The sequence below is a fragment of the Anabrus simplex genome, chromosome 1 (assembly GCF_040414725.1).
Source record: "Anabrus simplex isolate iqAnaSimp1 chromosome 1, ASM4041472v1, whole genome shotgun sequence".
In the NCBI taxonomy this organism is placed as follows: Eukaryota; Metazoa; Arthropoda; class Insecta; order Orthoptera; family Tettigoniidae; genus Anabrus; species Anabrus simplex.
In genome coordinates, this window is record NC_090265.1 from 485,315,446 (window position 1) to 485,343,412 (window position 27,967).

A 27,967-nucleotide genomic window follows, 5' to 3' on the forward strand; every position below is an offset into this window, starting at 1 on the left:
TCAGTGGAATTTCTTTGCTTTTCTTCTTTCTTTATCGGTATTGTATTAACTGAAACCGGGTCTCCATTCCAATAAAAGAACGGCTTCTCACGAAGCAACTTGCAAGCTCATAAATTTCGGGGAATTTCTTCTTCAGGATATCCGTAAGGTTTGTGATGATGTTAGAACCCACTTTCAGTTCTTTCCCGAACTCGATAGCTGCAGTTGCTTAAGTGCGGCCAGTATCCAGTATTCGGGAGGTAGTGGGTTCGAACCCCACTGTCGGCAGCCCTGAAGATGGTTTTCCGTGGTTTCCCATTTTCACACCAAGCACCTGTACCTTAATTAAGGCCAGGGGCGCTTCCTTCCCACTCCTAGCCCTTTCCTGTCCCATTTGAAATCTAATTTCCACCCCTTGTAGTATGACCTGTTTTCTCTCCGTAATCGCTTTCTATATCGAGGTTCTTCTTCTTTACCCTAAAAGCTACAATACAGCCAGTGAAGTTTTCAAGCAGCTCATCATGATCCTTGGTTTCGCGACTGTCCTCGAGCTGTTTTACTAGCCCTTCAAGGGCTTAAACGAACCCTTGCTCATCCTACGGTAAAGAATTGGGTGTTGTGGGCTCAACGCTGGCCTTAGACTGGCACACGATATCCGAGTTTTGATCGAGTTCATCAGTAGCATGTAACATATTCGAGCGTAGTGTTTCATAATCTTCCGGAGAACAGATGGAATTTCTTATCGCCTCGGAAGCATTGAGGCTAAGAAGCAATGATCTCACATTTGGCGTCACATCTGTCGGAAGAGGATGGTCATAAAGCATAAAGCTGACCACAGCAGAGTGTGCGGCTTATATAGCTGCAAGGTACGTAGAATACAAGGAAGTGAACGTGTTCTCGTGTGATATTTATTTACATCAAATAAAATCGCATTTGACAGCGATAGTATGAACACCAAGTAAAGTGGACCAGTCAAATGGGGAGGCAGCATATAAGGTCCTATTAGGTGATCTAGGACAACATCCGCCCATACGTTGACAGAGAATCGTTGCTGTTGGGCCACCAACGTGGGGGGGAGTGGGGATTGTCCTCACTCCAGACATGGCCGTTGCAGGTGAATGAGGCCTCATCTGCAAATAATATAAACTGTACAAAGTTTGGCACTACAGCATTGCGGTGGGTAATCCATTGACAGAAGTGAACGCAGGACTCAAAATCCATTGGTCCCAGTGCTTGTACACGTTCTCTAAGATAGGGGTGTAATATCTGTCCCACTAGTACTCTCCACACTGTATCCTTCGAAGCGTGCGTTTCACGGGCAAGTGATGGGTTGTTAGCCACACGATCCAACACTATCTCCTCAAAATCTGGTGTTCGAATATGTCTTCGGAGGGAACCTTGGCCGGCTCTCTATGGAGTAAACGACCCCGTCTCTCGTAAGTTGGTATCCACAGAGACAAACTTCTTCCAATTAGGATGACGCCTGTTGGGAAAGTATTCTCTGTACATTTGTGTTCCTTTACAGGCACGACATCCTGCTGCACCATACATTAAATGTGTCTGCCAACTCTCGTAACATGTAATGTTCCATCTTTGACTACGCGTCATGCACTGTACAGAGTAACACACCTCACCATGGGCACATCACAAGCCGTCTGATGCAATGGACAACTGACACCAGGGACAGTGGCGTGCGTGCAGCACAGGTTAATGCGCTGGTGCGATGCATGCGATCATCACATGACACACATACTATAAGGTGTGTACAGTATGTCTGTTTGGTGGTCGGGGGTGTACGCAGTTTATCACCAGGTGCCTGTTCCAGTGTACAACAGACACCAGGGATCTTTGCGAGAATGCAGCAGAACTGCTTGCGCCGTTGCAATACGTGCACGAAGACCTTTGAACAAGTATTATGAACTACGTTGTTGTCATGCAGTGTGTATGTCCATAACACAATAAATATGCATTTCCGACCACTGGTTCCCTATCTCATTATAATCGGTTGTGGACCAACTATCACTAGAGCCCTGTGCGGATATAAAAATTATTATCCGCATCCGCTCCACATCCGCACCAGCATCCGAATGCTGTTATCCGCATCCGCGAATGATTATCCGCAGATATTGTAAATATCTAACTACAATATGTTACACCCAAGATATTCAAACGGTTAGATCTGTAAACATAATACAACAGGCCTGATATCCGGCACCAGACCCCTCCACAATCACAGGTTTAGGAGGGATCTTCTCTTATGACAACTACTGACGTATTGACCTTTGTTCCTTCCTTCCATTAATTGTGGGCAGCAGCCAGTTAGGCTACGTTCAGAATTACAGCTTTATAGACTTGAGGTTCTTCCATACCCCTGTCGAGGGTCGCCTAACCACAAGCAAAAGTAAGAGTATAAAAAGCAAAGTCATCTCCGTACAGGCCATGAAGGCCCTTGGAGTGGTGGAAGGTAAAGACTTCCACTATCCGTAACCTCGGCACTTGATGGCGTAGAGTGGTTAGCTCTATGCCCGGCCGCCTTTGCCCCCAGGAATTAACCTGGTACTCATTTTTGGTGTAGGCTGAGTGAACCTCACGGCCATGTGCACCTCCGGAATGGGAAATCTTGTTTCTTAATTTTTACGACTTCCTGACGGGGATTCGAACCCATGCCCTTCCAGGCGAACCGAGCACGCCTTTACCGCCTCAGTCAGGCAGCCCCTAAAAATAAGAGTATACCTGAGTGAAAATTAATAAATTAATAAACTTAATTATTTAGAAATTATCAGCAAAATTATCTGCACTGCCATTCAGTTTGTATCTGCCAGGATCCTAACTTCGTGGATATCCATGGATTTATCCACGGATATCTGCATCCGTGCAAAAGGTTTCAGACACCCTGTATAGGTACAATTAACTGTGAATACCTTTGAAAATCTCTGCATGGAGCATGATTTAAATTATGGATCCATTTTCAGATCTCAAAGACCTTACCAATTCATCCACATGCCTACACACTCTTTGCTCGCAGGAAATGCGCTGCTTATTCACCTTGAATTTAATTTGCATATCATAGTTCTGTTTCATGTTTCATGTTTTACAGCATTTATTTAGGTTATATCATAACTTGATTGCATAAATAGTACAGTACTTGTATTACAACAAGCATCAAAAAGTTTGTGGAATGGTCATCTTGGTGTGAAGATTGCACACAGTCATTTTTACAGTGCATATTTAGCACATTTTATGTTGCTGATATGTACTGTAGGTAACAGGCAGAGCAATATCAATCTTATGGACTAGCACTGTTAGATGGGTTGCTTATCTTCATGTTTTACAGTATAAGGAGCTGGTGGACCACTCAGTACATTATAGTGTTAGCATCCTTTAATAATTAAGATTAACATGTATTTTTTCTAGATAAGGGCATTTGTCAACGAGGAGGGTCTGTTCAAACAATGCTATTTCCACTTCAAATCTTTTTGTAGTATGCATTGCAGTAGTTGAATAATATAGAATGGCAAGAGCAATCCAGACCAGAAAGATGTAATTCCTTAAAAGTAGAACCAAACCCAATTATGGGCATGTTCCATGTACCTATTATTATAGATTTTGTTGCATTTTTCCACAACTTTCTTATGGTGAAAATAGTGCGTTTTAAACAGACACTCCTCAAATATGCATAAGAGGGTAGATCCATGATGAACTTCCTCTTGATAAAATATTATCAATTCATACAATAGACACCTATTGTACATAGAGGATGGAACAAACTTTGATCACTTTTTTTGATGAATTGAAGTGGTTAATGGACAGAAAACAGAAATCTTACAACTCTCAAGATACAATCCATTTCTGACTTCCATGATCATATGACCACAGAATTTCGAAGAACTTCTAGTACATTGGCTTAAATTTGTTGCTTTTGGCAATATTACCTCTAATGTTGCCCTTAAACTGAATCATTGTCTAGATTATTATCAAATTCTATAGTGGTTTTGTGTTTTACAAACCTAGGAGTATGCCATGGTACTGAATAGAACCAAGTCCTGAGAGATTGTTTGAGTTTCATAGAGGACCAACAGCTCCGATGTACTGTGTTGAAAGAAACTCCTACAGAGTGAAAGTTTTAGAATGAAAGATATGCTAAGCTTCAGTTCAAGAGCAACTACAACAGATCAGATCGTATTACAGAATCTAATATGTTGGCAGTCTTGAGCCATGGCCCTTGGTGCAGCATCACTGTCTAGAGTACGACTAGAAGATAACAATGGCGTGAGTTCTAGATAAAATAATTCAAAAGAAGGTAAAAGGAAAAGAGAGAGATGAAAAAGTGAAAATGAGGCAGCGGTACACCCCGAAACCAAGACCCTCACATGAAAATCAGGGACACTGACCACAAGATTAGCAATGTTAGAGATAATCACATGCAAATTGCGAACAGATATACAAGCTGTTAAATTTAAAGGGCCAGTTTTCTTTAAATAAGGGCTGATGGCACGAACTCCTGCTCATGTATCCATTTATTTTTAATGCAGAATAACCTCCCAAAATTTAAATAAAATCAGTGACCCCATAGCTGTGGCTTCTCCTCGTCAGAACATGGAAGCAATTTATGTAAACATTTGTATGGGGTGTTCAGTTACGAAAAGGCATCCGAGATGTGAAGGTGATCCTGAATGATTACAATTCTCTGGACAGCAAAATTAAGAATGAAGAGGTGCTGCAACTGGTAGGAGAAAAATACAATCTGTTAGAAACTAAAGAGCAAATAAAAATTGAATCTATTCCACTAAATAACTTTTAGTTAAAATCCTAAATTTCGATGCACTACTGGAAAAGTAACATGGAACAAAGTTCTTTTCTTTCTTCACCGGTCAAATCAATTATACAAAATATACAGGAATAGTACTGTCAGGCCTCACATGCATATACACACCCAACACTATAAGAGCCATTTGAAATATCAGTTACACACCCTTTCATACAGTCACTCAGGTAAACACTTTTCCAATACTGACTTTACCAAACCAAGGTGCTATTGATCAATTTACTAGTTTGAACAATGAGTAAGTTGCCAAGTTGCTGAAAACATTCAATTACGATAACTTGTTAGCCTACAAAAGAAGTCCGTGTATTTGACTGCATGTCTGTGTCGGTGCGGCGTAAAGCAAATTGTTTATGTAAGAGAGGGCTGTACTGTCATCTGGATGTTTGGGAGGTGTTGGCATTAGTTGAAAAGTATGAGTGCTTCGTTTCAAAGTGTGTGCGAACGTTGGTCTGTGTGAAGTGTAGTGTTTACAGACCAAAGAAGGCAACTCAGAAGCAGCTGCTGTCGAATGAAGCCACTTGTGCACTTATGCTGATTCAAGAAGACTGCTTGCAGAGGTACGTTGCCAGAATGCTAGGGATTGCTCAGAATATGATCAGATACCTATGGAAATGTTTCCAGGAGACTGGAAGTGTTCCAGACACCCTGCCATAGGCTGCCAAAGGAAAACAATCCTAGGACAGGATCACTTGGTGCATCTACAAGCACTCCAAAACCAGCAAATCAGAGCACGAGCATTACAGGAGGATGTACAGCAGGCTTCTAGAGCATGAGTTTTCTCAAGAGACCAATTTAAGAACCTGAGGACCCATTCAAGTACCTGCATTGGACAGATGACATCGTGACAGGAGACTGCTATTTCCTAGAGATCATCTACACTGGCGACCTGTGCTAATCTCAGGTGACTTCCATTTCAAGTTATATCGGTCAAATGGTCATCTTATTACAAATAACTAATCTCATTTTTTTCTGTATTGAAGATAAAATAAGTAAAATTCTTTCAAGAATAAAATTACTGTGTCCACCTATTCAATACAATTATACAATTATAATCAGAATTATATGATAAGATAATCAGCTATGTGGGAAATGATATGGAAAGGAATGTGATTGTAGCGGGTGATCTCAGTTTACCAAATGTCAACTGGGAAAGTAATGCGAATAACAGGAAGTATGACCAACAATTAATTATAATTGTATTAAATAGGTGGACACAGTAATTTTATTCTTGAAAGAATTTTACCAAACGGTCATATGTGAGTCTGGAGAATATGTGGGGAGTGATTTCATCTAAAAACTGTATACTGTAATCTACTGTTGCTTACGGAGGTGGGTCTGTTAAAGCATGAGTAGGCCTAAGTCTTGACATGAAAACTGACCTCCTGATCATTCACAATGGATCCTGAACTGCTAATGGTACATTGACAAGATGTTAGTGCTATATGGGATTCCTCACATGAGGCAACATTGAGAAAATACAGTACTCATGCATTATAATACTAGAGTATGTGGTATCATCATTCAGAGATTCCTGCAGAAGCACCACATGCAACAAATGGAGTGGCCATCCAAAAGTCCCAAACTGAATCTGGCTGAACAAATCTGGAATAAACTGGAGCACCACATCCGTGCGAGAAATTCACCACCCCAAACACTACACGCCCTTGAAGACAACCTTTTCAAAGAATTGAGACGTCTGCTTCAACTGATATTAAGATGCTTAATTACCATGTAGCTATTTTGGTGCATGATCAGGGATCACTTTGCTTTATTTTTTTTAAATGTTTATATGTTGTGCAATGATATCATATACCGAGTGTCCAAAGAACGATTCTCGTATCAGTTATTAACTGCTGAAAACGTGATTTGTTTTCATTACATATTTCAATATGTATGCTTACCACAAAAGTATGAACATATAAAAAAGCGACCATATTTCTTTCTTTGAGCAGTGCATAAAGGAATTTATAAACACTTAAATCATGGAAACTTTTGATTCAAGGAAGTAGACTACAGAAGAAGTCCTGAAGTTAACCAACCCACTCATAGGAAAGAAAAAAAAAAAAAAAGCAGTATATACAAACCTTTAGTGCGGCATTGTGAAGCAGCCCACTTGTGAGCTGCCTTGAATACTTGCATTTCCGATAAAACATTGAGTTGATTTTGTTCCAATATTGTAATTAAACTTGCTTGATAAAGGTGAAGAAAATTATCGGACTTGAACACATCGCTGGTATGTTCACAGATGATCTAAAATACAATATTAGAAACAATATGGTACAACATATGACATCATAATTTCATAAGCAAATCATACATGTAATTCAAAATAGAAAAATCTAGTTGTAGCTGTCACTGTAGAATAAAAGGTGGCACAGTCTGAATTTTAATGGATTTCACTGCTGGATTTGTCAGCAATGTTGAAAGAAAAGAAAAGAAGAAAAAAAACCCCACACAGATGGATGATTTGAGTAAAAAAAAAAAGTTAAAGAATTGCAAATCCATAAAGGCTCAATAAAGGTACAACACAGCACAGAATTGGTAAGGAAATAGTTGCTAAAGGTAGGCTGGAAAAAGGAAATATGAAGTGATCTGAACTACAGAATAAAACTATTGTAAAAAAAAATGTATTCTTATGCTCTAATTCAGCAATTTCTGCATGTAAGACTCCTGGTCAGCAAAGAGCTAAAGTAATAAGAAAGGCACAAAATATAACACATATATAATAACATGTAGTGGGTAACTAGTTAGGGAGAGAGGGGGACACACAGAGAGAGAGAGAGAGAGAGAGAGAGAGAGAGAGAACATACACACGAAAGTTAGGTTAGGTTGGAGTTTTCCATTACTATCAATATTTTAATCAGATACCACAAGAGTCGCAGTTTTACATGAAATTATAACTGCAGGCATGTGACTTCTCATTTCAAAAATCTCTCGTGCTTTGACAAGGATTCAACTCATCCTCACTGCAGAAAGAAATTAGCAACAATCTCATTAAATCATCATGCTTTCTCTAAATATTTTCCACCATCATGAAAATAGTATGCCTACCCATTTTATGCCCTTTAATATAATTAAAGTAGAGTCTTGATAATCCAAGGTAATTTTGGGGGACTACATGGAAAATTGTGAAACAGCAACAATTGAAGCTAAGGTCCTGTATTGTCTTTTCTTACTGTTGGTATGGCATGGATTAAGGTTACTTTTTGAACAAGTCCTTAATTGACTTCTGTTTCTGAATGTTGCATCATTTCTGTGCAATGTCATGCCATAGTTTGAAGAACACGGTGTCGGCGGGAGTTACCTCTGGCTGTTGTTCTATGTAGTGTAATGCCACCTCCAATGCATTGAGACCCTCGCTATGAGACATATTTGGTAACGTCTCTACTAAAATTTCTTCCTCGCTATCTTTTGTTGGTTCATTCAACATTTCAATTATTGATGCGTTTGAATGTTCATACTGTTCATCACTCTTCATCCATTCCATAATTTCGATTTCAGAAGCATCTTTAAATCTGGGTATTTGTGAGATTAAATCTGACAAGTTTGGTATGGTTTGGTATGTCAACATCATTGCTGTCATCAGAGTTACAGTCAGCAGATACAGCACTGCCTAAAATCTTCTTCCATTATTTCAGGAGTGTCTCTGGCTTCACTTCATCCCTTGCTTCTGCTAACCTATACACTGCATCCCTCATGGTTATCTTTTTGAGGAAGTTCATGACGTTTTCCTCATGTTCTGTTGCTTACAGGAGTGCCATTACTTTAACACACCCTGATCCAAAGGTTGTATCAAACTTGTTACATTCGAGGGCAAAAATAAAGCATGAATTCCATCTGGATATGACCCTGCGTTGTCCAGTAATAAAACTGCTCTCCATTCTCAAAAACGTTTTAGCTTCAGGCACAACAACAAACATGCGCATGATCTTAGTAGAGGGAAGGTACAGTACGATGACATGGAGGGAATAAGCAGGGAATGAAATGCTGTAGAAAACCCATTTTAAATTTGCGAAAAGAAAAATTGAAATAATGCTCGGAGTTAACATAGTCTCGGATTTGGGAGGTTTTACTGTATTGTTTCTGAAAACTACATACCGTATTTCCATGGATTCATTAATTTGCATTGGTGAAATAAATATCAACAGTGTTTCGTCTGGAATGGGTATGCAAGTATGGTGGCATATCTGTTGACTATTGAATCCTGGTTATTGTGGAGGGAAATGAAATGGCGTACAGCTTTTCCTGTCGGGAGTGTCCGAGGACATGTTTAGCTCGCTCGATTCAGGCCTTTTGATTTGACTCCCGTTGGCGACCTGCGCATTGTGATGGGGGTGAAATGATGAAGAAGACAACACACACAACCAGCCCCCGCACCAGCAAAAAACCAATGACGGTTATAATTCCCAACCCTGCCAGGAATCAAAGCCGAGACCCCTGTGACCAAAGGCCAGCATGCTAACCATTTAGCCATGGAGCCGGACATTGTGGAAGGAAATCTATACCAGCAAAGTCGTCATAGACCATCTCCAGTTGACTGGGTGCAGTATGTAAGTGCCCTTCACTTGTGTATGTCTAGGTAGGTTTCTTCCGGCTGAATCTGGTAACACTAAAGCCCTTGTTCCTCTATATCTTACTTGATATGATCAAGCCACCTTTTCCTTGATCTATTCATCGATCTCTTGCCTTCAACCACAGTTTCTATTTATTTTCATCCAGTTCTTTGAAGTTCCAACCATTTATCTCAGGTAAGGTTTCACATATTGACTGTTTAACTTGGGCCTGCTGCCTTACTTCTAGATGCAACTTCGTCTTACTTGTATTGAGGACCACTGTTCTTAAGTATTTTGTTTCCACTGAACGGAGCTAGCTCATTTATCTGCTGGTTAGAGTGATAATAATGTTATTGTTTTTATGCCCCACTAACTACTTTGACGGTTTTCGGAGTGATTAGTGTAATGAGCATAAAAGATATTGTTGTAAATTGTCATTTTCACTCTTTGTGGAATTTGGAAATCCCATAGAAGTTTTCATGCTTCATTTTATACATTTGCTCATTTTTTCAAGACTGATAATGATTTCTGCATGGCACTGTATTATTTTCTGTGAACACTTCACCCAGTTATCTGAAATGATGCAGTATGTCAGGGTTAGTTTGTTTTCTAGGTATTTCATTTCCACTGTTTGGAACTTGCTCGTATCTCTGCTGGTTACAGTACAAGCATGACGAATAAAATAACAAGTGTGACGACTCAACCGTTATAGCGTGGTAGTTTGTGGACCCGCCACTGGGAGCACTGCAAACGACGGTGTCCAACACGTGCTTCAGTAGACCGGCAAACCATGTGTAGGAAAGTGCGGGAGATGTTATTGTGCGAGATATTTCAAGTCAGTAAGTTGAATTTTCTTTGCTTTCAGTTCCTAAATTCAGTTTATTGTGTGTTGTGCACTTAAAGCACGTGTGTTATGTGGCCTGATTAAATTAATATTTCAACAAGCCGTACTGTTTTGTGCCTGATTGTAAGTCAGGCTATGGTAGAGTAGTTAATGGTATTAAGATACTTTTCACCACCGAAGGGTATAAATAAATTTGAAAAATGGGCCAGAGCTATTCCACTGAAGGACAATGTGTTAACGCGTAATAATAGAATTTGTCGAGTTCATTTCTCTGATGATTTTATAGTAAAATCAGATAATTTTATAGTGAATGGTGAAAAAGCGGTTATGTCTTGTGTGAGATGGAAATTACGTCCAGGAGCAGTGTCTCACATTTTCCCTAATTTTCCAAAATACCTTTCAAGTGAGATTAAGTCCGTGAAACTAACAACAGGAAAAAGAATCTAGACACCACTAGGAAAAGAAGAAACAAGATTGAAGATAGGAGGGCATCAGCAAATGGAGAATTAAAAGGTCAGTCTAATGTTGATCAAAATTTGTGTTATTATTCTGATGCCGTAAACACCTTTTCATCACCATTCGTTTTAGATTTTAGTCAATACATCTTGAAGTTTTAATTTTAATTTGCATTTCGCTGCACCTCGTACCATTAGTGGCCGATGACCTAGCTGTTAGGCCCCTTTAAACAACAATCATCATCTTTCTAATACCTATTTCAGTGTTCGAAGTGAGTAAATTTCTTTTCCTTGCTTGTGCTATTATGCATGTTATTTTATCCTTACTTCTGCCATTGTTAGTTATTATTTTACTACCCAAGTAACAATATTCATCCACTTCCTTTTAAATTTATTAAGTGTTCGCCCTGTGCCCATTCTCTTAGTGACAATAATCAAAGTACATTTTCAGTTCTCTCCAAAATAACAGACTACAGTTCAAGCAATAATGAAGTGTTTTTAACATGACCTTCGAAAAGTATATGCGACATTCTCTTCCAGGCCGAGAAAGTAATTCGTGAAAAACTAAACTCAAAATCGATGTGGGGCAAAATATTTTTTGATTGTATTGATTCTATAGACAACATTTCAGTTGATCCTTCACGAGCTGGCTGTTGTCTTCAACATGTTATGGATATAATCCCCAGACTTGTTTATCATTATCTGAGGGGCCGATTTTTCTTCAGAATGAAAGAAATCTCGCGAGATTTACAATCTCGATCATCCGCCAAAACTTCAAGCAAGCTTTCGAAAGTCCAGTAACCGACACACCGAGTTGGTGATTATTTTAATATGCTGGGAGTTATATGTTATTTATGTATATATACACTTGAGTAACTTGTGCTTTTCGCAACATGTGATGAAGGTCATAGCTCTTATTTCCATGTATGATATTCTTCCATTGTTCTCTGCCATGGTAGTTTAATTGTAATCTCTCATTTTAAAAAAAAGACAGTGTATACTTATCAGTTACGGAGTAATGTGTTTCCTGCATCCCCATTCCTAAGACCAGCTGATCGGTATTGTGGAGCTACCATACTCTAGTGCTGCCTGGTGGGTTGCGCCAGAACTCGATGAGTCATCACACTTGGTTCTTATATTCATCATGGTACAAGTAACTTAATGATGAGCATAAAGCCTTTTTTGTAAATTGTCTTTGAATTCTTTGTGGGAATCCCACAGAAGTTTTTTGCAATTCACAAATGTGTTTCTTTTTTGAACCTTGATGGTGATTTCTGCATGGCAATGGATTATTTTCTGTGACTACCTTACCCAGTTATCAGAAATGATCTACGTCACGGTTTTCTCCATGGTTTGTTAGATTTTTGACAACTACTGATAGAACCATTATTTTAGAGTAGTCATTCTTCAGGGACTTCAGGAAACAGAAAGTCAGCACGAAGAAAATATACTATGTTCAGTATACTCTACCTGGATGCAAAATATTATTTGCAAATATTCTATTCCTTATATCCTCCAATGATGCCTTTAGTATTTATTTCAAGACTTCTGGAAGTGTGAGAGACAGGAAGGATTCAAATATGTGTTCACAGCTCATTTTTCAATAGTTAAATTAGATAGTTCAATCAATCAATCAATCAATCAATCAATCAATCAATCAATCAATCCTGATCTGCATTTAGGGCAGTCACCCAGGTGCAAGATTCCCAATCTGTTGTTTTCCTAGACTTTTCTAATGATTGCAAAGAAATTGGAAATTTACTGAACATCTCCCTTGGTAAGTTATTGCAATCCCTAACTCCCCTTCCTATAAATGAATATTTGCCCCAATTTTTCCTCTTGAATTCCAAATTTATCTTCATATTATGATCTTTCCTACTTTTAAAGATGCCACTCAAACTTATTAGTCTACTAATGTCATTGCACGCCATCTCTCCACTGACAGCTCAAAACATACCACATAGTGGAGCAGCTCGTTTCTTTTCTCCCTAGTCTTCCCAATCCAAACATTGCAATATTTTTGTAACACTACTCTTTTGTCGGAAATCACCCAGAACAAATCAAGCTGCTTTTCTTTGATTTTTTCCAGTTCTTGAATCAATTAATCTGGGTGAGTGTCCCATACACTGGAACCATATTCTAGTTGGGGACTTAACAGAGACTTATAGGCCCTCTCCTTTACATCCTTACTACATCCCCTAAATACCCTCATAACCACGTGCAGAGATCTGTACCCTTCATTTACAATCCCATTTATGTAGTTACCCCACAGATTTTCTTTCCTTATATTAACACCCAGGTAATTTACTATGATCCCCAAAAGGAACTTTCACCCCATCAATGCAGTAATTAAAATCAGGACTCTTCCTATTTGTGAAATGCACAATCTGACTTGTAACCCCGTTTATCATCGTACCATTGCCTACTGTCATCTCACAACATTATTCAGGTCATTTTGCACTTTCTCACAATCTCAATCTTGTAACTTATTTATTACTCTATACAGAATAACATCATCCTCAAAAAGCCTTATCTCTGATTCCACTTCTTTACTCATATAATTTATAAATATATAAGAAAACATAAAGGTCCAATAACCCTGCATTGCGGAATTCCCTTCTTAATTATTACAGAGTCAGATAAAGCTTTATCTACTCTAATTCTCTGAGTTCTATTTTCTAGAAATATAGCCACCCATTCAGTTACTCTTTTGTCTAGTCCAATTGTCCCATGATATACCCTATCTAATGCCTTAAATGGATGAATCGCGATACAATCCATATGACCTGAATCCAGGATATCTGCTGTATCTTGCTGGAATACTACAAGTTGAGCTTCAGTGGAATAACCTTTCCTAAACCCAAACTGCCATCTATCGAACCAGTCATTAATTTTGCAAACATCTCTAATATAATCAGAAAGAATGCTTTCCCAAAGCTTAAAAGCAATGCATATCTAATTCACTGGTCTGTAATTTTCAGCTTTATATCTTTTCACCCCTTTCCTTTATACACAGGGGCTACTATAGCAACTCTCCATTCATTTGGTATAGCTCCTTCATGCAAACAACAATCAAATAAGTACTTCAGATATGGTACTATATCCCAACCCATTGTCTTTAGTATATCCCCAGAAATCTTATCAATTCCACCTGCTTTTCTAGTTTTCCAGTTTTGTATCTTATTGTAAATGTTGTTAACATAGATAAATTTTAATACTTCTTTAGAGTCACCTCCTCTATCTGGACATTATCCTTGTAACCAACAAAATTTACATATGGTACTGCTGACTGAATACTTTTGCCTTTGGTAGATCCTCGCATACACACTCCCCTTGTTCATTAATGATTCCTGGAAAGTCTTTCTTGGAACCTGTTTCTGCCTTTAAAGTATCTATACATACCCTTCCGTTTTTCACTAAAATTTGTATGACTGCCAATTATGCTTGCCATCGTGTAACCCTTAGTTGACTTCTTTGCTGGATTCAATTTCCTAGCAAGTTCCTCCAAATTGTCCTTATTTCCACAGCCATGTCTAACTCTTATTTCTTTCCAACCTGCACCTCCTTCTTAGTCTCTTTACTTCTTTGTTATGATATAGTAGTTCTTTACTATTCGTTATCACCTTTAAAGGTGCAAACCTGTTTTCACATCCTTGACAATGCTTTAAACCCACCCTGACTGTATTTACATTTTCTTTTTACCATTTCTCGTTGTAACATTTTAAAAATTTCCTTATGCCTGTTTCATCAGCCAAATGGTATGCTACTTCTAAAACCTTCTGTTCTATCACATTTACTTTTAACTACGACAACAAAAGCTTTGTGATCTCTAATACCATCTATTACCTCGGTTTCTCTATACAGCTCGTCTGGTTTCACCAGCACCACGACCAGAATTCTCTTACCTCTAGTTGGTTCCATCACTTTCTGAATCAGCTGTCCTTCCCATTAACTTATTTGCCATTTGTTGGTCATACTTCCTGTTATTCGCATTACTTTTCCCAATTGACATTTGGTAAACTGAGATCACCCGCTACAATCATATTCCTTTCCATATCGCTTCCCACATAGCTGATTATCTTCTCATATAATTCTGATTCAGCATCAGTGCTATCCTTTCCTGATATATACACTCCAAAGACATCAAGCTGCCTATTATCTTTAGAGATGAGAGTTACACCTAGAATTTTATGTTTGTCATCTTTAACTTTTTCGTAGCTTTTTTTAAAGATAAAATGCTATTTGTTCGGGGCATTGACCTAGAAAGATCCTTTGCCCCTACTCACACCATATATGAGGAACATGCATGTATTTTGTAAATGGCAAAAGTGTAAAGTGTTGAATGTGAGGAAAGGAATGTTAAGGACGACAAAAGACAAAAACACCCAGTCCCTAGGCCAAGGATATTAATCATTTACAATTAAAAACCCCTGACCGGGCCGGGAATTGAACACGAGGCCGCCAGGTGATAGGAGGACATGTTGCCCCCTACGCCACGGGGCCGGACTTTTCGTAGCTTACAAATTCATCTTTCACCAGAATGAATAAACCCTCTCCTACCATTCCTATCCTATCTCTGCGATGCACACTCCAATTCCATGATAAAATTTCTGCATTTATTATACCATTTCTCAGCCTTGATTCAACTCCTGTTACTATATCTGTTAAGTATATATCTATTAAATTACTTAATTCCATTCCTTTCTTTACAATACTTCTGCAGTTCAACACTAACGTTTTGATGCCATCCCTACTTGACTTCCAGATCCCCGTACCCTTATCACTGCTCCCTAGAACACTCCGTTTCCCTGAATGAACCTTCCCATAACATTTCTAAACAAATTTCCTAATATATGTACAATTGCGGCTTAAGCGAAGGCCATCTGAGTGCAGATCTCTATCACCGATTGGGATCTAGAAATCTCACTCCCAGTTTTCCACATACACACTCCATAGTCTCATTTAAATCCCCAACCACCTTCCAATCAGTATCCCTCCTACATAGTATTCTACTGATAACAATCTCCGCTTCCTTAAACTTCAACCGTGCTGCATTTACCAGATCCCACACATCCACAACTATGTTGGTATATGTACCTGCTTGCCTCACAATGTTGGTAACAGCATGAAATACTACGTCCTCCTCCTTTCCCTCCTCTTCTACTTTACTCAACATTTGCCTTAACCTAATTCCTGGATAACACACTAACCTGGTTCCCTTTCCTTCATACACTTTCCCGAGATGTCTAACAATGGAATCCCCCATGAACAGAGCCTCAGCTCTACCCACTTCATTTGATCCCCTCCCTTTTCTCTCTCTCATGACCCTGTTCCACCTGTCTTTTCCCATTCTCTACTTTACATTTCCCTCAACTACCTTTTCGTTTCCTCCTACTTCCACACGTCTCAGCAACAGTTCCCTGTTCCTCATCTTCCCTCTGTTAATCTACCTGCAGTGACTTATACCAGTTTCTCACAGGCACCTGTCCTGAATTCTGATCCTGAATAGAGCCCTTAGTCCGCAATGTTCTTTTCCTTGAAACATTAAACCACCTGTCTTCTACAATTCCCTTTGTTCTTTCCCATCCCTCTTTGACACCTACTGTATCCTGTACATTGTTTGAGGGAGGCCTACCTTCATTCCTGTCCTCTGAGAGAATCCTAATTATCTTCCTCAAACTCTCCAACTCTTCCCTAAAACTCCTTAATGCCTGGCCACACCCACAGTTCTTACACTTGCATTCCTTAGCCATTCTTTGCAGAATAATGAAAATAAAATACAATATAAAATAACTCCTTCCGTGCACAAAAAATGAAAGGAAAGAAATATTGTCTAGGATATTACACAAAGATCACATGACAATACGGTAATTAATATACTACTAGATACAATACTACTTATTCGTGTTATATTTTTATCCTACAACACACTAACAAGATGAAAACTGCTGTTAATTACTGAATACCAATAGGAATACACAAGAATTAAACTATTCTAACCTGCAGTTAAGCCTGTCCTAATTACAACAACAGAATTCTAGTAAGAGAGTTTCTAAAGATACTTCTACTGCACAAATATTTCACAATAATAGAACAATCATGCTAATTTCTAATAAGATACTACAATACAGTACACTACAATAATTTTTAAACTACGTTCAGACATATCCTGATTACAATAGGTTATTACAGAGCACAAACAGAAATGAAAATTACAATTAAAGTTACAATTAAAGTTTGAAATTCACAAGAACTACTCAAGGATTACCAACAAAGTTAAATGCACAGAAAAACTATTATTAGTACTATTTTATCCTACTATGCTCTAAGAGAAATGAAAACTGCCATTTGGTTAACTGCTGAAGTATAAAATGGATTACCGTACACAAAGATACACACGAATATAGCAGGCGAAATAATATTTTCAATTGAAATGTGGTTATGTTATTACTACACCTGGTGGATTACTATTATTTTCCCTACTTTGCAGGACGGAGAATAAAAGTGTCCTTAAATGCTGAAAAATAAAATGTTGTCTACAATAATTTGTCAAAAAACTTCTGTGAAAACTATGCCAGGGACTTGAATTGCAATTATTGGGATATAGGAATTATATTATTATTACTAAACTTCTCTTAAATACTGAAAGATGAAGGGTGCAAAGCATAAATTACGGATATCTGAACTACCTACTCAGAACTACAAATGCACGGAATACAGGAATCAGCTGGTTTTCATTTATATTTTCTTTGTTCACGACTGTAGCCAACAATACAATATCTGAACATGAAGAGCGACAACAACTGTTAACAATACAATGACTGTTCACTATTTTGCCGATGAAACACTGTATAATCTGCTGAATTCCCTTCTTTAAACAAAATTTACAAGAGTATCACATTATTTAAAGAAATTATTACCTTCGTGATAGGTAGAACAGTTGAACTGCTATTTGAAATACCTTGTCTATTGTCTGCACTAATATAACTACTGCAGAAGTTACAACTCTCTTTAATTTCTCGATCGACTTAAGTCGCGCTCCCCAGTACACGGGTTAATATCCCATCTTTGTAAGGATTCTATCAACAAACGTACTGATATTTAAATAATAATACTAATATTGTATTAAAAATATATATATTTCTTCTTTCATGCAATCCCAACCTACAAACTGTAATCTAGTGGATGCCTATGGAAGTGCTCAGTGTAAAAATGTAAATAAATACCACTAATCTCAATTATTACGAACAAAGACTAAACACCAGTATTTGTGGAACTAAATGTATCACACACACACAAAAAATAGTTAAATTTCTACCTACTGAGATAATACAGAGCTCGTGGAACAGCCAACCACTCGCTAGCGCATCCATCTTTGCTTCTAGGCAAAATAGCATTTTTCCAAGTTTCATCATCACTGGCCAACACACGAGTTGCCAGCAAGTCTTCAGACAACAGATCAGCCTGATCCAAGATGTACGTACACTACGGTGACGAGCAAATATTGAGGAGTCAGCTGGTAACACAGGCCTTTTTGCCCAGGAACATTTCTTTTTCCCCTTGTGTGCTGTGCTGCAGCTACACAACATCTTTACTTTATTTTGCTTTTATATCACACTGACACAGACAGATCTTATTGTGATGATGGGATAGGACGGGCTTAGGACAAGAAAGGAAGCAACCAAAACCTTAATTAAGTTTCAGTCTCAGCATTTACCTTGTGTAAAAACGGGAAGCCATGGAAGAACATCTTCAGGGCTGTAAGGTTTGAAACCACCACCTCTTGAACGTCATTTAACAGCTACATGGCCAGAGCAATGCAGCTAATTCGCTCTATCCCAAACATGATCTCACTTCTATGTTTCTAGGTTAGGCACTTCAGAGCACATTTCTCAGTTGTTTGGATCAATGATACACTGCTTCAGGGCAGCTTTAAAATAGTCTTTATACCACTTCCTCTGACCTTCAAGTTTACTATCAGGATAAATGGTGGGTTTCTTCCTCCTCTTAATATGGTTTGCATACAAATAATATCTGTGATGGCATAACATTCGTGAAATAGTCTTCATTTAATTGCAAAGGTAATGTTCTTCATTTCTGTAGAACCATCATCCACATTGATGCTTTGTCCTCATGCTTAAATATTAATAAAATAGGATGCTTCATCAAAAGTAATATATTGAGTTAAATCCATTTTTCTTTCCTTTTTTTTTTTAATAAAATAGGATGCTTCATCAGAAGTAGAATATTAAGTTCAATCGATTTTTCTTTCCTTTTTTTTTTTAAAGTTGCTAGTATTTTTACATCACACCGACTCAGTTAATCTTTGGTGACGATGGGATAGGGAAGACATATGTCTGGGAAGAAAGCAGTCGTGGTCTTAATTAAGTTACAGCCCTCAACATTTACCTGGTGAGAAAATGGAAAATGATAGAAAATCGTCTTTAGGGTTGCCGATGGTATGGTTCAAACCCACCATCTCCTGAATGCAAGCTCACAGCTATGTGATACGAACCACAATGTCGTTCAGCTTAGTCAAACAAAATTTCTCTTTTACAGATTTTATCCATAGGTGGTTCTACAGTGTGTCAAAAGACATGTTGTTACAAGGATTTGACTAATATACTGTACAGCAAAACTTGAAATTTTGTATTTCAATTTGTGGTTAACCTGATCAGTTGTTTACAAATGTTCATGGATAGTTTCTGCTGTCATTCAACTCTATGAACATAAGAAGAAGCATGAATCTGATGTTTCATCTAGTAATTGCAATGCTGTAAACATCAGGCTAACCTAATTAATATTTCATGTATTCATTTTGATACAATCACAATCGTGTATTTGAAGACAAGATTGTTAGGCTTAAAAATGTTATGAAATTGGCGAAAAAAATAATAGTCAATTATTAACTTGATTTCCTATGAATGGTAACCAATCATGATCAGTCTTCACTCCATTAATGAATGTAGTGCAGACTCTTATGAGAACTAATGCAGTTAATTATGACCATTTAAATATTATATTATTGTGTCCATTTTCAGTTCACTATATCATTTATAGAGAAGTCAACAACAAATAAACACAGCAACTGTACTGTACAAGAACATGCTTTGTTCCCTTCAAAATTCTCTTATTTACAACTTGATTTCTCAGGTAAATAATTTGCTTTGCCATGAATTAATCAAACAATGGAAAAAATAAAAAACTGGAAAGCTCCAGGGATTGACAATTTACCTGCAGAGTTGATAAAAGCTCTTGGAGACAATAGGGATGATGATGTGAAGATAGCCTTATTTGAGCTGGTTTGCAAGATAAACAACAATGGGTGCATTCCATCAGACTTTAGTAAGTGTCTAACCATATCCATCTCCAAACTAAGATGAAACTCACACCAAAAATCCTTACTAATACCGTATTATTCTGAAGAGAGGTGAAGGAAAGGTAGACATGGTACACATGGAAGGTTTGGATTTAGAAGGAATAGAAGGAGATGAGAACTACCTTATAATTAAAAATGGCAATAGAGAAATGCCTGAGAAGAGATTTTGGCACATACATCACTTTTGTACACCTAGATAAGTTATTTTATAAAGCTGAGTGGGAAAAACTGTTCGTTGTGCTGAAAAATCTGGGCATTAAGTACAAAGGCTGTTTTTTTTTTAATTCAGGAGTTTTTGCCATAAAAATAACAACCACAACATATTACTGGTTAATTCCTAATAATAATGTTATGGTTTTAGGACTCAATGACTACTTTTCCAACTTCTGGAGACACCGAGGTATCAGAATTCCATCCCACGAGTTCTCTTATGTGTCGGTAAATTTACTGACAAGAGGCTAGTGTATTTGAGCACCTTCAAATATCACCAGACTGAGCCGGGATTGAAATCGCCAACTTAATCCAAAAAGGCCACTGCTCTACCATCTGAGCCACTCATCCCAGCAGGTTAATTCATTTTTTTTTTAATTCCATACTATACACCTTCAACTACTTTTCCATACAATTTTTATATTTATTAAAATATTTATCATAGCATGGGACCAGATTTTGTAGACCCTCACTGAAAAAATCTGCCATTTACAAGAAAAGCCAATTCTGAATTGTTGTTTGCACTTTATCAGTGTGAGAATGCTTCCCACTGAGGAACTTGACAAAGGCTGGGTTTTTTAATTCAGGAGTTTTTGCCATAAAAATAAGAACCACAACATTTTACTGAAACATACTGCAGAAAGAGTGGTAGTCACTAAGCACAAAGTTAGGGCTGTAGGAAGTGTGTCACTTCATGTGACATCAAGACCACTAGTAAAACAATGTGCCTGTCCCAAAACACCACTACCATAATCTTGCAGATTGAGAATGATTGACTAAACTTCACTTTCATTGCAGATTGCTGCTGGTTTCAGTTGTCACGTGAGACACCCATGCCTCTCCCCGTAACATGGTCCAATAATTCATCCCCTTCCTCATGGTACAGGTTCAAAAATGTCAAAGCACTGACACATTGGTTCATTGTGTGTTCCTCCATCATTTTCAGAATCCATCTGTTTGTTTTTTGTTTTTTGACAAAACCACTTGTGGGGAAATTCAACACCAGTGTGGAAAACATGACTTGTTGGTTTTCATAAATTTTGTTATTTACTGCACGCACAATATTGTCAGTGATTACCAATGTCTGAACAGGACACTGTTTGTCGTGCACACTCTCCTGAATGTCCTTAATTAACCTCACTCACTTACCACCCCCAGCCTCACACATAGCATTGTGGCCGTAATCTTCAAAGATATGGCAATGAATCTCTGCTGCTGCAACATTCCCTGCTGTCAAGAACCATATAACTGACCCGACTTCAACTGTGACAGGCTGCTTGAATGCCTTAAAACATATCCAAGAAACAGTCTCGAAACAGCATCTGACTATGGGCAAGGAATGCTTTGTAGGATTTAAAAGATGTTGGCAAATGGCCCTTAATTTAAAAACCAGCCCACATACAAAAAAATATGAAGATGATATGAAAATTGTATGAGAATGAGATAGTAGTTATGATGTCAAAAGTATGAAATAGAGGCCAAGATCAAGCATGGAGTACAGTAAGGTTGTTCACTCTCATCAATGTTTCTAAATTCATAGATCCAGAAGGCCACATATGAAAAGCAGTATTCCATTGACTACAGGCATCAAGGCCTAAGGAGAATGCGTATCAAGCTCCGTTTTGCTGATGACATCAGGATTATGGCCAAATACAAAAAAAGACCTCAATGTGAAACTAGCTGAGATGGAAACTTCATTCAGTATGAACAAGATGCACATTAATAAATCGCAACCAAGGTTCTTCTCTGAAGATGCCATCCTGCATAATGCTATCGTTCTCTAAGAGGTGAGCACCTGGAAAGAGCACAGGTGTTCATATATCCTGGCGGTAAAATAAAAGCTAATGGACAAAGTAGAAAGGAGATAGCAAGTCACATTACAAAAGCCAAAACAGCTTTCAATAAGAAAAGGAAGCTCTTCAAATCCAAGGTTGGATCATGGGAGATTACTGACAAAATTGAGGGCTATTGGACTCGACAAAAGAGTGGTTAATGAATGGTTGAATGGATAGCTACATTTCTAGAAAATAGAAGTCAGAGATTTAGAGTAGGTGAAGAGTTAGCAGAACCTGTAATGATTAAGAGGGTGGGGTGGGGGTGTCCGACAGGGCAGTAATAATGGACCGTTATGTTTTCTTATCTACATGTATAAAATAAAAGTTTTGTCTGTATATTGATCAGAATTTAAAAAGAATGGTATTTCAGTATCGGACAAGTCCACAATAACAAGGAAATTCACTTTTTGATTTTCTGTCATTTCTGTCTGCCTTGTCTGTCTCATGCATCACGAGAAAATAGCCAAAGAGAATTTAATGAAAATCGGTATGTCAAGTCGGGGAATGACCCATTACAATCTAGGCTATAATTAATTTTATTCACGCTGAGTGAAATGGTAGTTTAGGGAAGGCCTAAAATTTAATTCTCAAATACAATCTAGGCTATAAATCATTTTATTCACGCTGAGTGAAATGGTAGTTTAGGGAAGGCCTAAAATTTAATTCTCAAATATTTATGTTATTAGCAGTCCTATCGATAAATACTACATAACTTAAGTTATATGGAATTAAATTCTGATCATTTATGTCTTATACATTTTTACTGTACCGGCTGTGATAACAGAGATATTAATTATTTGCATTTTTGTTGCTAAGTCCGTATCTACGCCAAACCACAGGCAACTGGGTGAACAGAATATAATGAAAATCAGTACGTAGAATCGGGGAATAAGAAACTGTAGTCTAGGCTATAAATAATTTTATTCAGCCTGGATGAAATGGTAGTTTAGGGGAAGGCACCTAATATTTAATTTTCAAATAACTATGTTATTGGTCCTATCGGAAAGTACTACAAAACAAAAGTTATAGAGAATACAATTTCTGATCATTTATGTTTTATTCAGTTTTACCATAATGACTATGGTAAGAGATGAGGGGTATTTCAGAGTCGGAAGAAAACTAAATGTGAAGGCCTACTATGTCGAAAGAGAGCCTCTGTGGCTCAGGCGGCAGAACGTCTGTCACTCACTGGGTTCCATGGTTCAAATCCCGTCCACTCAATGTGAGATTTGTGCTGGACAAAGCGGAGGCGGGACAGGTTTTTCTCTGGGTACTCCAGTTTTCCCTGTCATTTTTCATTCCAGCAACACTCTCCACTATCATTTCATTTCATCTGTCAGTCATTAATCATGAGGAATGCGACAGGCTTCGGCAGCCGGCACAATTCCTATCCTCGCCGCAAGATGGGGTTTAATTCATTCCATCCCTGACCCAGTCACTGACCGGAAAACAGCTTGTAGGTTTTCATACAATGTTGAAAACTCATAAAATTGATCAAAATTAACATTATATTGACCATTGTTTGTTTTGATGTTCTTTGTCTCTTATGCTGCCACTCATCTCCAATAGATAGGATTACTGCTGCATATTGAATATAACAGACTGGCTGAATATTGGCAGGAAATAGCCAGGGAGTTAGATAACTTTCTTCTTTAGCATGTCATTTCTTAGGTTCATACATTTTATTATACTGCTGGTATGTAACACAGAGATTCCTCCTAGAATTCCAGCAATTTGATCCTTACTTTGACATGCTGATCTGAATAAGCAGTGTGAACACTTCACGGAATAATGGCAGAGGAGTGCTCACAGCTGTCTGTGGCCTGGTCATTCCAGTTCTGGAATTTTGGACTGCAGTAGCGTAGTATTCTTCGTTAAAAGTAAGGAAATGTGCCATTTTTTATTTCACAGCGTATTTCATATGATAGCATTGTTTTTAAGCACAACATTCCTACTGACGTCATTGTAATGTCCTAATGCAGATTTCAGTTAGGAAAAACCACTAAGACAGTCTTTCTGAGGATGTAAAAAGGCAGGTGGAGAGTGAGTGTCTGCCATTATAATGAAAATTCCCCAACTTGATTGTGACTGATGGTAGGCAAGAGGGCCTACCGTTATAATGAAAATTCCCTAACCTAGTCTTCACATGAGAAAAGACATTTGGTGATCTCCCAATCACGTATCTGGGGTAATGGAAGAGCATCACAAATGTTCTGGGTAATTTCTAACAAAGGAGTAGTGTTACAAAAATGTTACTATCTTACGTCTGGGAAGACTTGGGAGTAAGCAGATGAGATGCTCGACATTTTTATGTTAAATGTAAGAAATTTATTTTTCTTCCACCTATTCAATACACCTCAATATTTAAGTTAGAGTTAAACCCTCATTAAAATAAAATAAAATTAAATTAAAATAAGATAAATAAATAAAAAATAAAAAAATAAATTAAAATAAGAACTGGTACATGTTTTGCCCTTTCTTATCCACAACATGTACACTACCTAACCTAGAATGATGTATACAATGTAGAATTCCGTAGCGAAGCACGGGTACATCAGCTAGTATATAAATTATATGAGCAAAGAACTGGAATCACAGATAAAGTTATTTGCAGATGACATTATACTGTATAGAGTAGTAAATGAGTTGCAGGATTGTGAGCAACTGCAGGGGGACTTAAACAATGTTGTGAGCTGGACAGCACACAATGGTATGAATGTAAATGGGATCAAAAGTCAAGTTGTAAGTTTCACCAAGAGGAAAAGTCTTTTCAATTTTAATTATTGTGTTGATGGGGTTATAGAACCTCATGGGGAACACTTTAGGTATCTAGGTGTTAATGTAAGGTATGAAACATATTAACAAGGTTGTTAAGAAAAGTTACAAGATCTTTTCACATGGATATAAGAGTATTTAGGGATTGTAGAAGGGACGGAAAGGAGGGGGGGCGTATAAGTCTCTGCTAAGACCACAGTTAGAATATGGTTCCAGTGTATGGGACCCTCACCAGGACTACTTGATACAAGAACTGGAAAAATTCAAAGGAGAACATAACGAATGTTCTACGTGATTTCTAACAAAAAAAGTAGTGTTACAAAAATGTTACTATCTTAGGTCTGGGAAGACTTGGGAGGAAGCAGATGAGATGCTCGACTATATGGTACATTTTTATGAAAAATGTAAGAAATGTATTTTTCTTCCACCTATTCAATACAACTCAATGTTTAAGTTAGAGTTAAATCCTCATTAAAATAAGAATTGGTACATGCTTTGCCCTTTCCTATGGAGCATCATCAGCCGTAACATTACTTCAAACCATATCAGGCACCTGATTAAAATTTGATCTTAAATCTACTAGAAAATTGAATACAGTAAAAAAACTTTACTTAAAAAAAAAACAGTCATTATATGAGTAATTTGATTATTAAATACAACTGGAATTAACAACATTGATGGCCTTGAGCCATGGTCAATGTTGAATATGAATGAAAATTTAAAATATTGTTTATAAAATGATGAAAGTGAGTAGAGAACAAAGATAAAATTGATTATATAAAACCTTGGTAAGGAAATGCATTCCAATACCGTGCCATTTTACGTAATATAGGATCTTGGCATGTGTACTTGATATAATCTTATTCAAAAGATATCGAATAAGTTCTAAGTTTTTAGTTTGTAACTAGCTCGGAAAGATGTTATATTTATGTCATAGTTCTACTTAAGCACCTGTGTTGAATAGTTTATTAGAGAAGAACTTAATAGGGCTGTTGAAATGTCATTAGACCATTCTCTTCCGTAGATCAATATTCTGTGTTGATAGTGTGCCTAGCACAGAAGGACGTTGCTTTCATGTCGTAATTCTACTTGAGAACCTACGTTGAACAATTAAATAACTTTATGAGAACTGTTGAAGTGTCACTACATCATCTTCATCTCTTGAACAATATTCTATGTAGATGGTGTGCTTCACTGTTGTTAGAGTGTTCAGATGTTCCAGACGTTGATTTACTAGTTGAAAAGGGCTGTCAAACCGTGGTATACGTTTTCATGTTATGCTGTCCAATAATTAATTATAGATTTCTCCTTCCATTCAGAGCTTGCACACATTAACCATGGCTTAAGGCCATCAATATTGCTAATTGCAGTTGTATTTAAATCAAGTTACTCATATAATGACTGCTTTTTTAAGTAAAGGTTTTTACTGTATTCAATTTTCTAGTAGATATAAGATCAAATTTTAATCACGTGGCTGATATGGTTTGAGGTAATGCTACGGCTGATGATGCCCCATAGGAAAGGTCTAAACATGTCTTCTTATGCTACCGCTTTTCCCACACGTGTGGGGTCGCGGGTGCGATCTGTATCGCACATGTGGATTTGGCCCTGTTTTACGGCCGGATGCCCTTCCTGACGCCAACCCTATATGGAGGGATGTAATCACTATTGCGTGTTTCTGTGGTGGTTGGTAGTGTAGTGTGTTGTGTGAATATGAAGAGAAAGGTCTAAACATGTACCAATTCTTATTTTAAAGAGGATTTAACTCTAACTGAAATACTGAGTTGTATTGAATAGGTGGAAGAGAAATAAATTTCTTATAGTTTTCAAAAGATTACTTTCAAGATGGATTCGCAATGATTTTCATTATTTGTAATATGTGGTACATTTCGAGCTGTCACTGAAGAGTTGGTGTGGAATGACATAAGTAGACGAATAAGCTTGAGAGGAGCTTTTAAAGTAGGAAAAATCATAATATGAAGATCAAGTTGGAATTCAAGAGGACAAATTGGGGCAAATATTAATTTATATGACGAGGAATAAGGGTTCAGTAACCAGAACTTTATTAGGACTTCCCACCTAATCAACACTGTACGATTATAATTGAACTTTTATTCTACCTCATTAAAAGTAGGACTAGTTTCAGTCCACTATTGGACCATCCTCAGCTACTTAAAAAATATACACACAATACATAAACTATGATATAAAATTCTTGTTGAAAATACATTCCTTCTTTGGTAATGTCCTCACGAGTTATAAAGTTCAACTAAAAACGTCAACACTGTATTACTGCAAAAGCTTCGTGAAAATCTGTCCTGCAAATATCGGCTAAACACTTTAAAATACTGTACTAAAGAATTTATAGGGGTACTGAGGTTCAATTTTTAGCAATAACTATTTTCTTTTAAATGATATTATTTACCAACAGAAGGGTGTGCCGATGGGTTCCCCAGCCTCTGGCATCATGTCAGAGATTTGATGATGATGATGATGATGATGATGATGATGATGATGCTTGCTGTTTTAAGGGGCCTAATATCGAAGGTCATCGATGGAACGAGATGGATAACATGATATGGGTATGATAGTTAAAATTTTAAAATATATTAACTGACGAGAGTTTAAAAAAAATGTTGATGAAGAAAAATGTGTATGAGATTAAAACGATCAGTGGCCTGCCACTCCTTCTCCCAACGGGACATAACCAGATGTCTCAGCTGAGAACGAATATCACTTACTGGAACCTTGTAAGGCAACGGGGGGCAGTGTTACTGCCTCCTTGGCAGCCTTATCTGCTAACTTGTTTCCCTCTACACCCATGTGGCTTGGGAGCCACAAAAACGTGATTCTTGTGCCGGCATTCGAACACCCGGCCAGCAGGTCCTGGACCCGCTGCACCAGAGGGTGTCGAGGGTAACAGGTTTCAACAGACTGTAGTGAACTCAAGGAGTCAGTACACACAAGAAAGTGTTGGCGCTCATCGGACAGTGCACACTGCAGAGCTTCACAGATAGCATAGAACTCTGCTGTATACACACTACAGGTTTCTGGGAGAGCAAAAAGAAACCTATCAGAGTCAACAACGAATGCACAGCCCACTTTAGTGTCT

At 37.7% G+C, this 27,967-nt stretch overlaps 1 protein-coding gene across 1 annotated transcript in view; it reads right to left on the reverse strand.

Annotated features, from left to right (window-relative positions):
• LOC136856988 (uncharacterized) overlaps positions 1–27,967 on the reverse strand; it is a 263,664-nt gene that overhangs the window by 67,936 nt on the left and 167,761 nt on the right. The window contains exon 10 of the mRNA XM_067135311.2: positions 6,889–7,054. Coding sequence (XP_066991412.2) covers positions 6,889–7,054 — 166 coding nt within the window. The remainder of the gene's footprint in view (positions 1–6,888; positions 7,055–27,967) is intronic.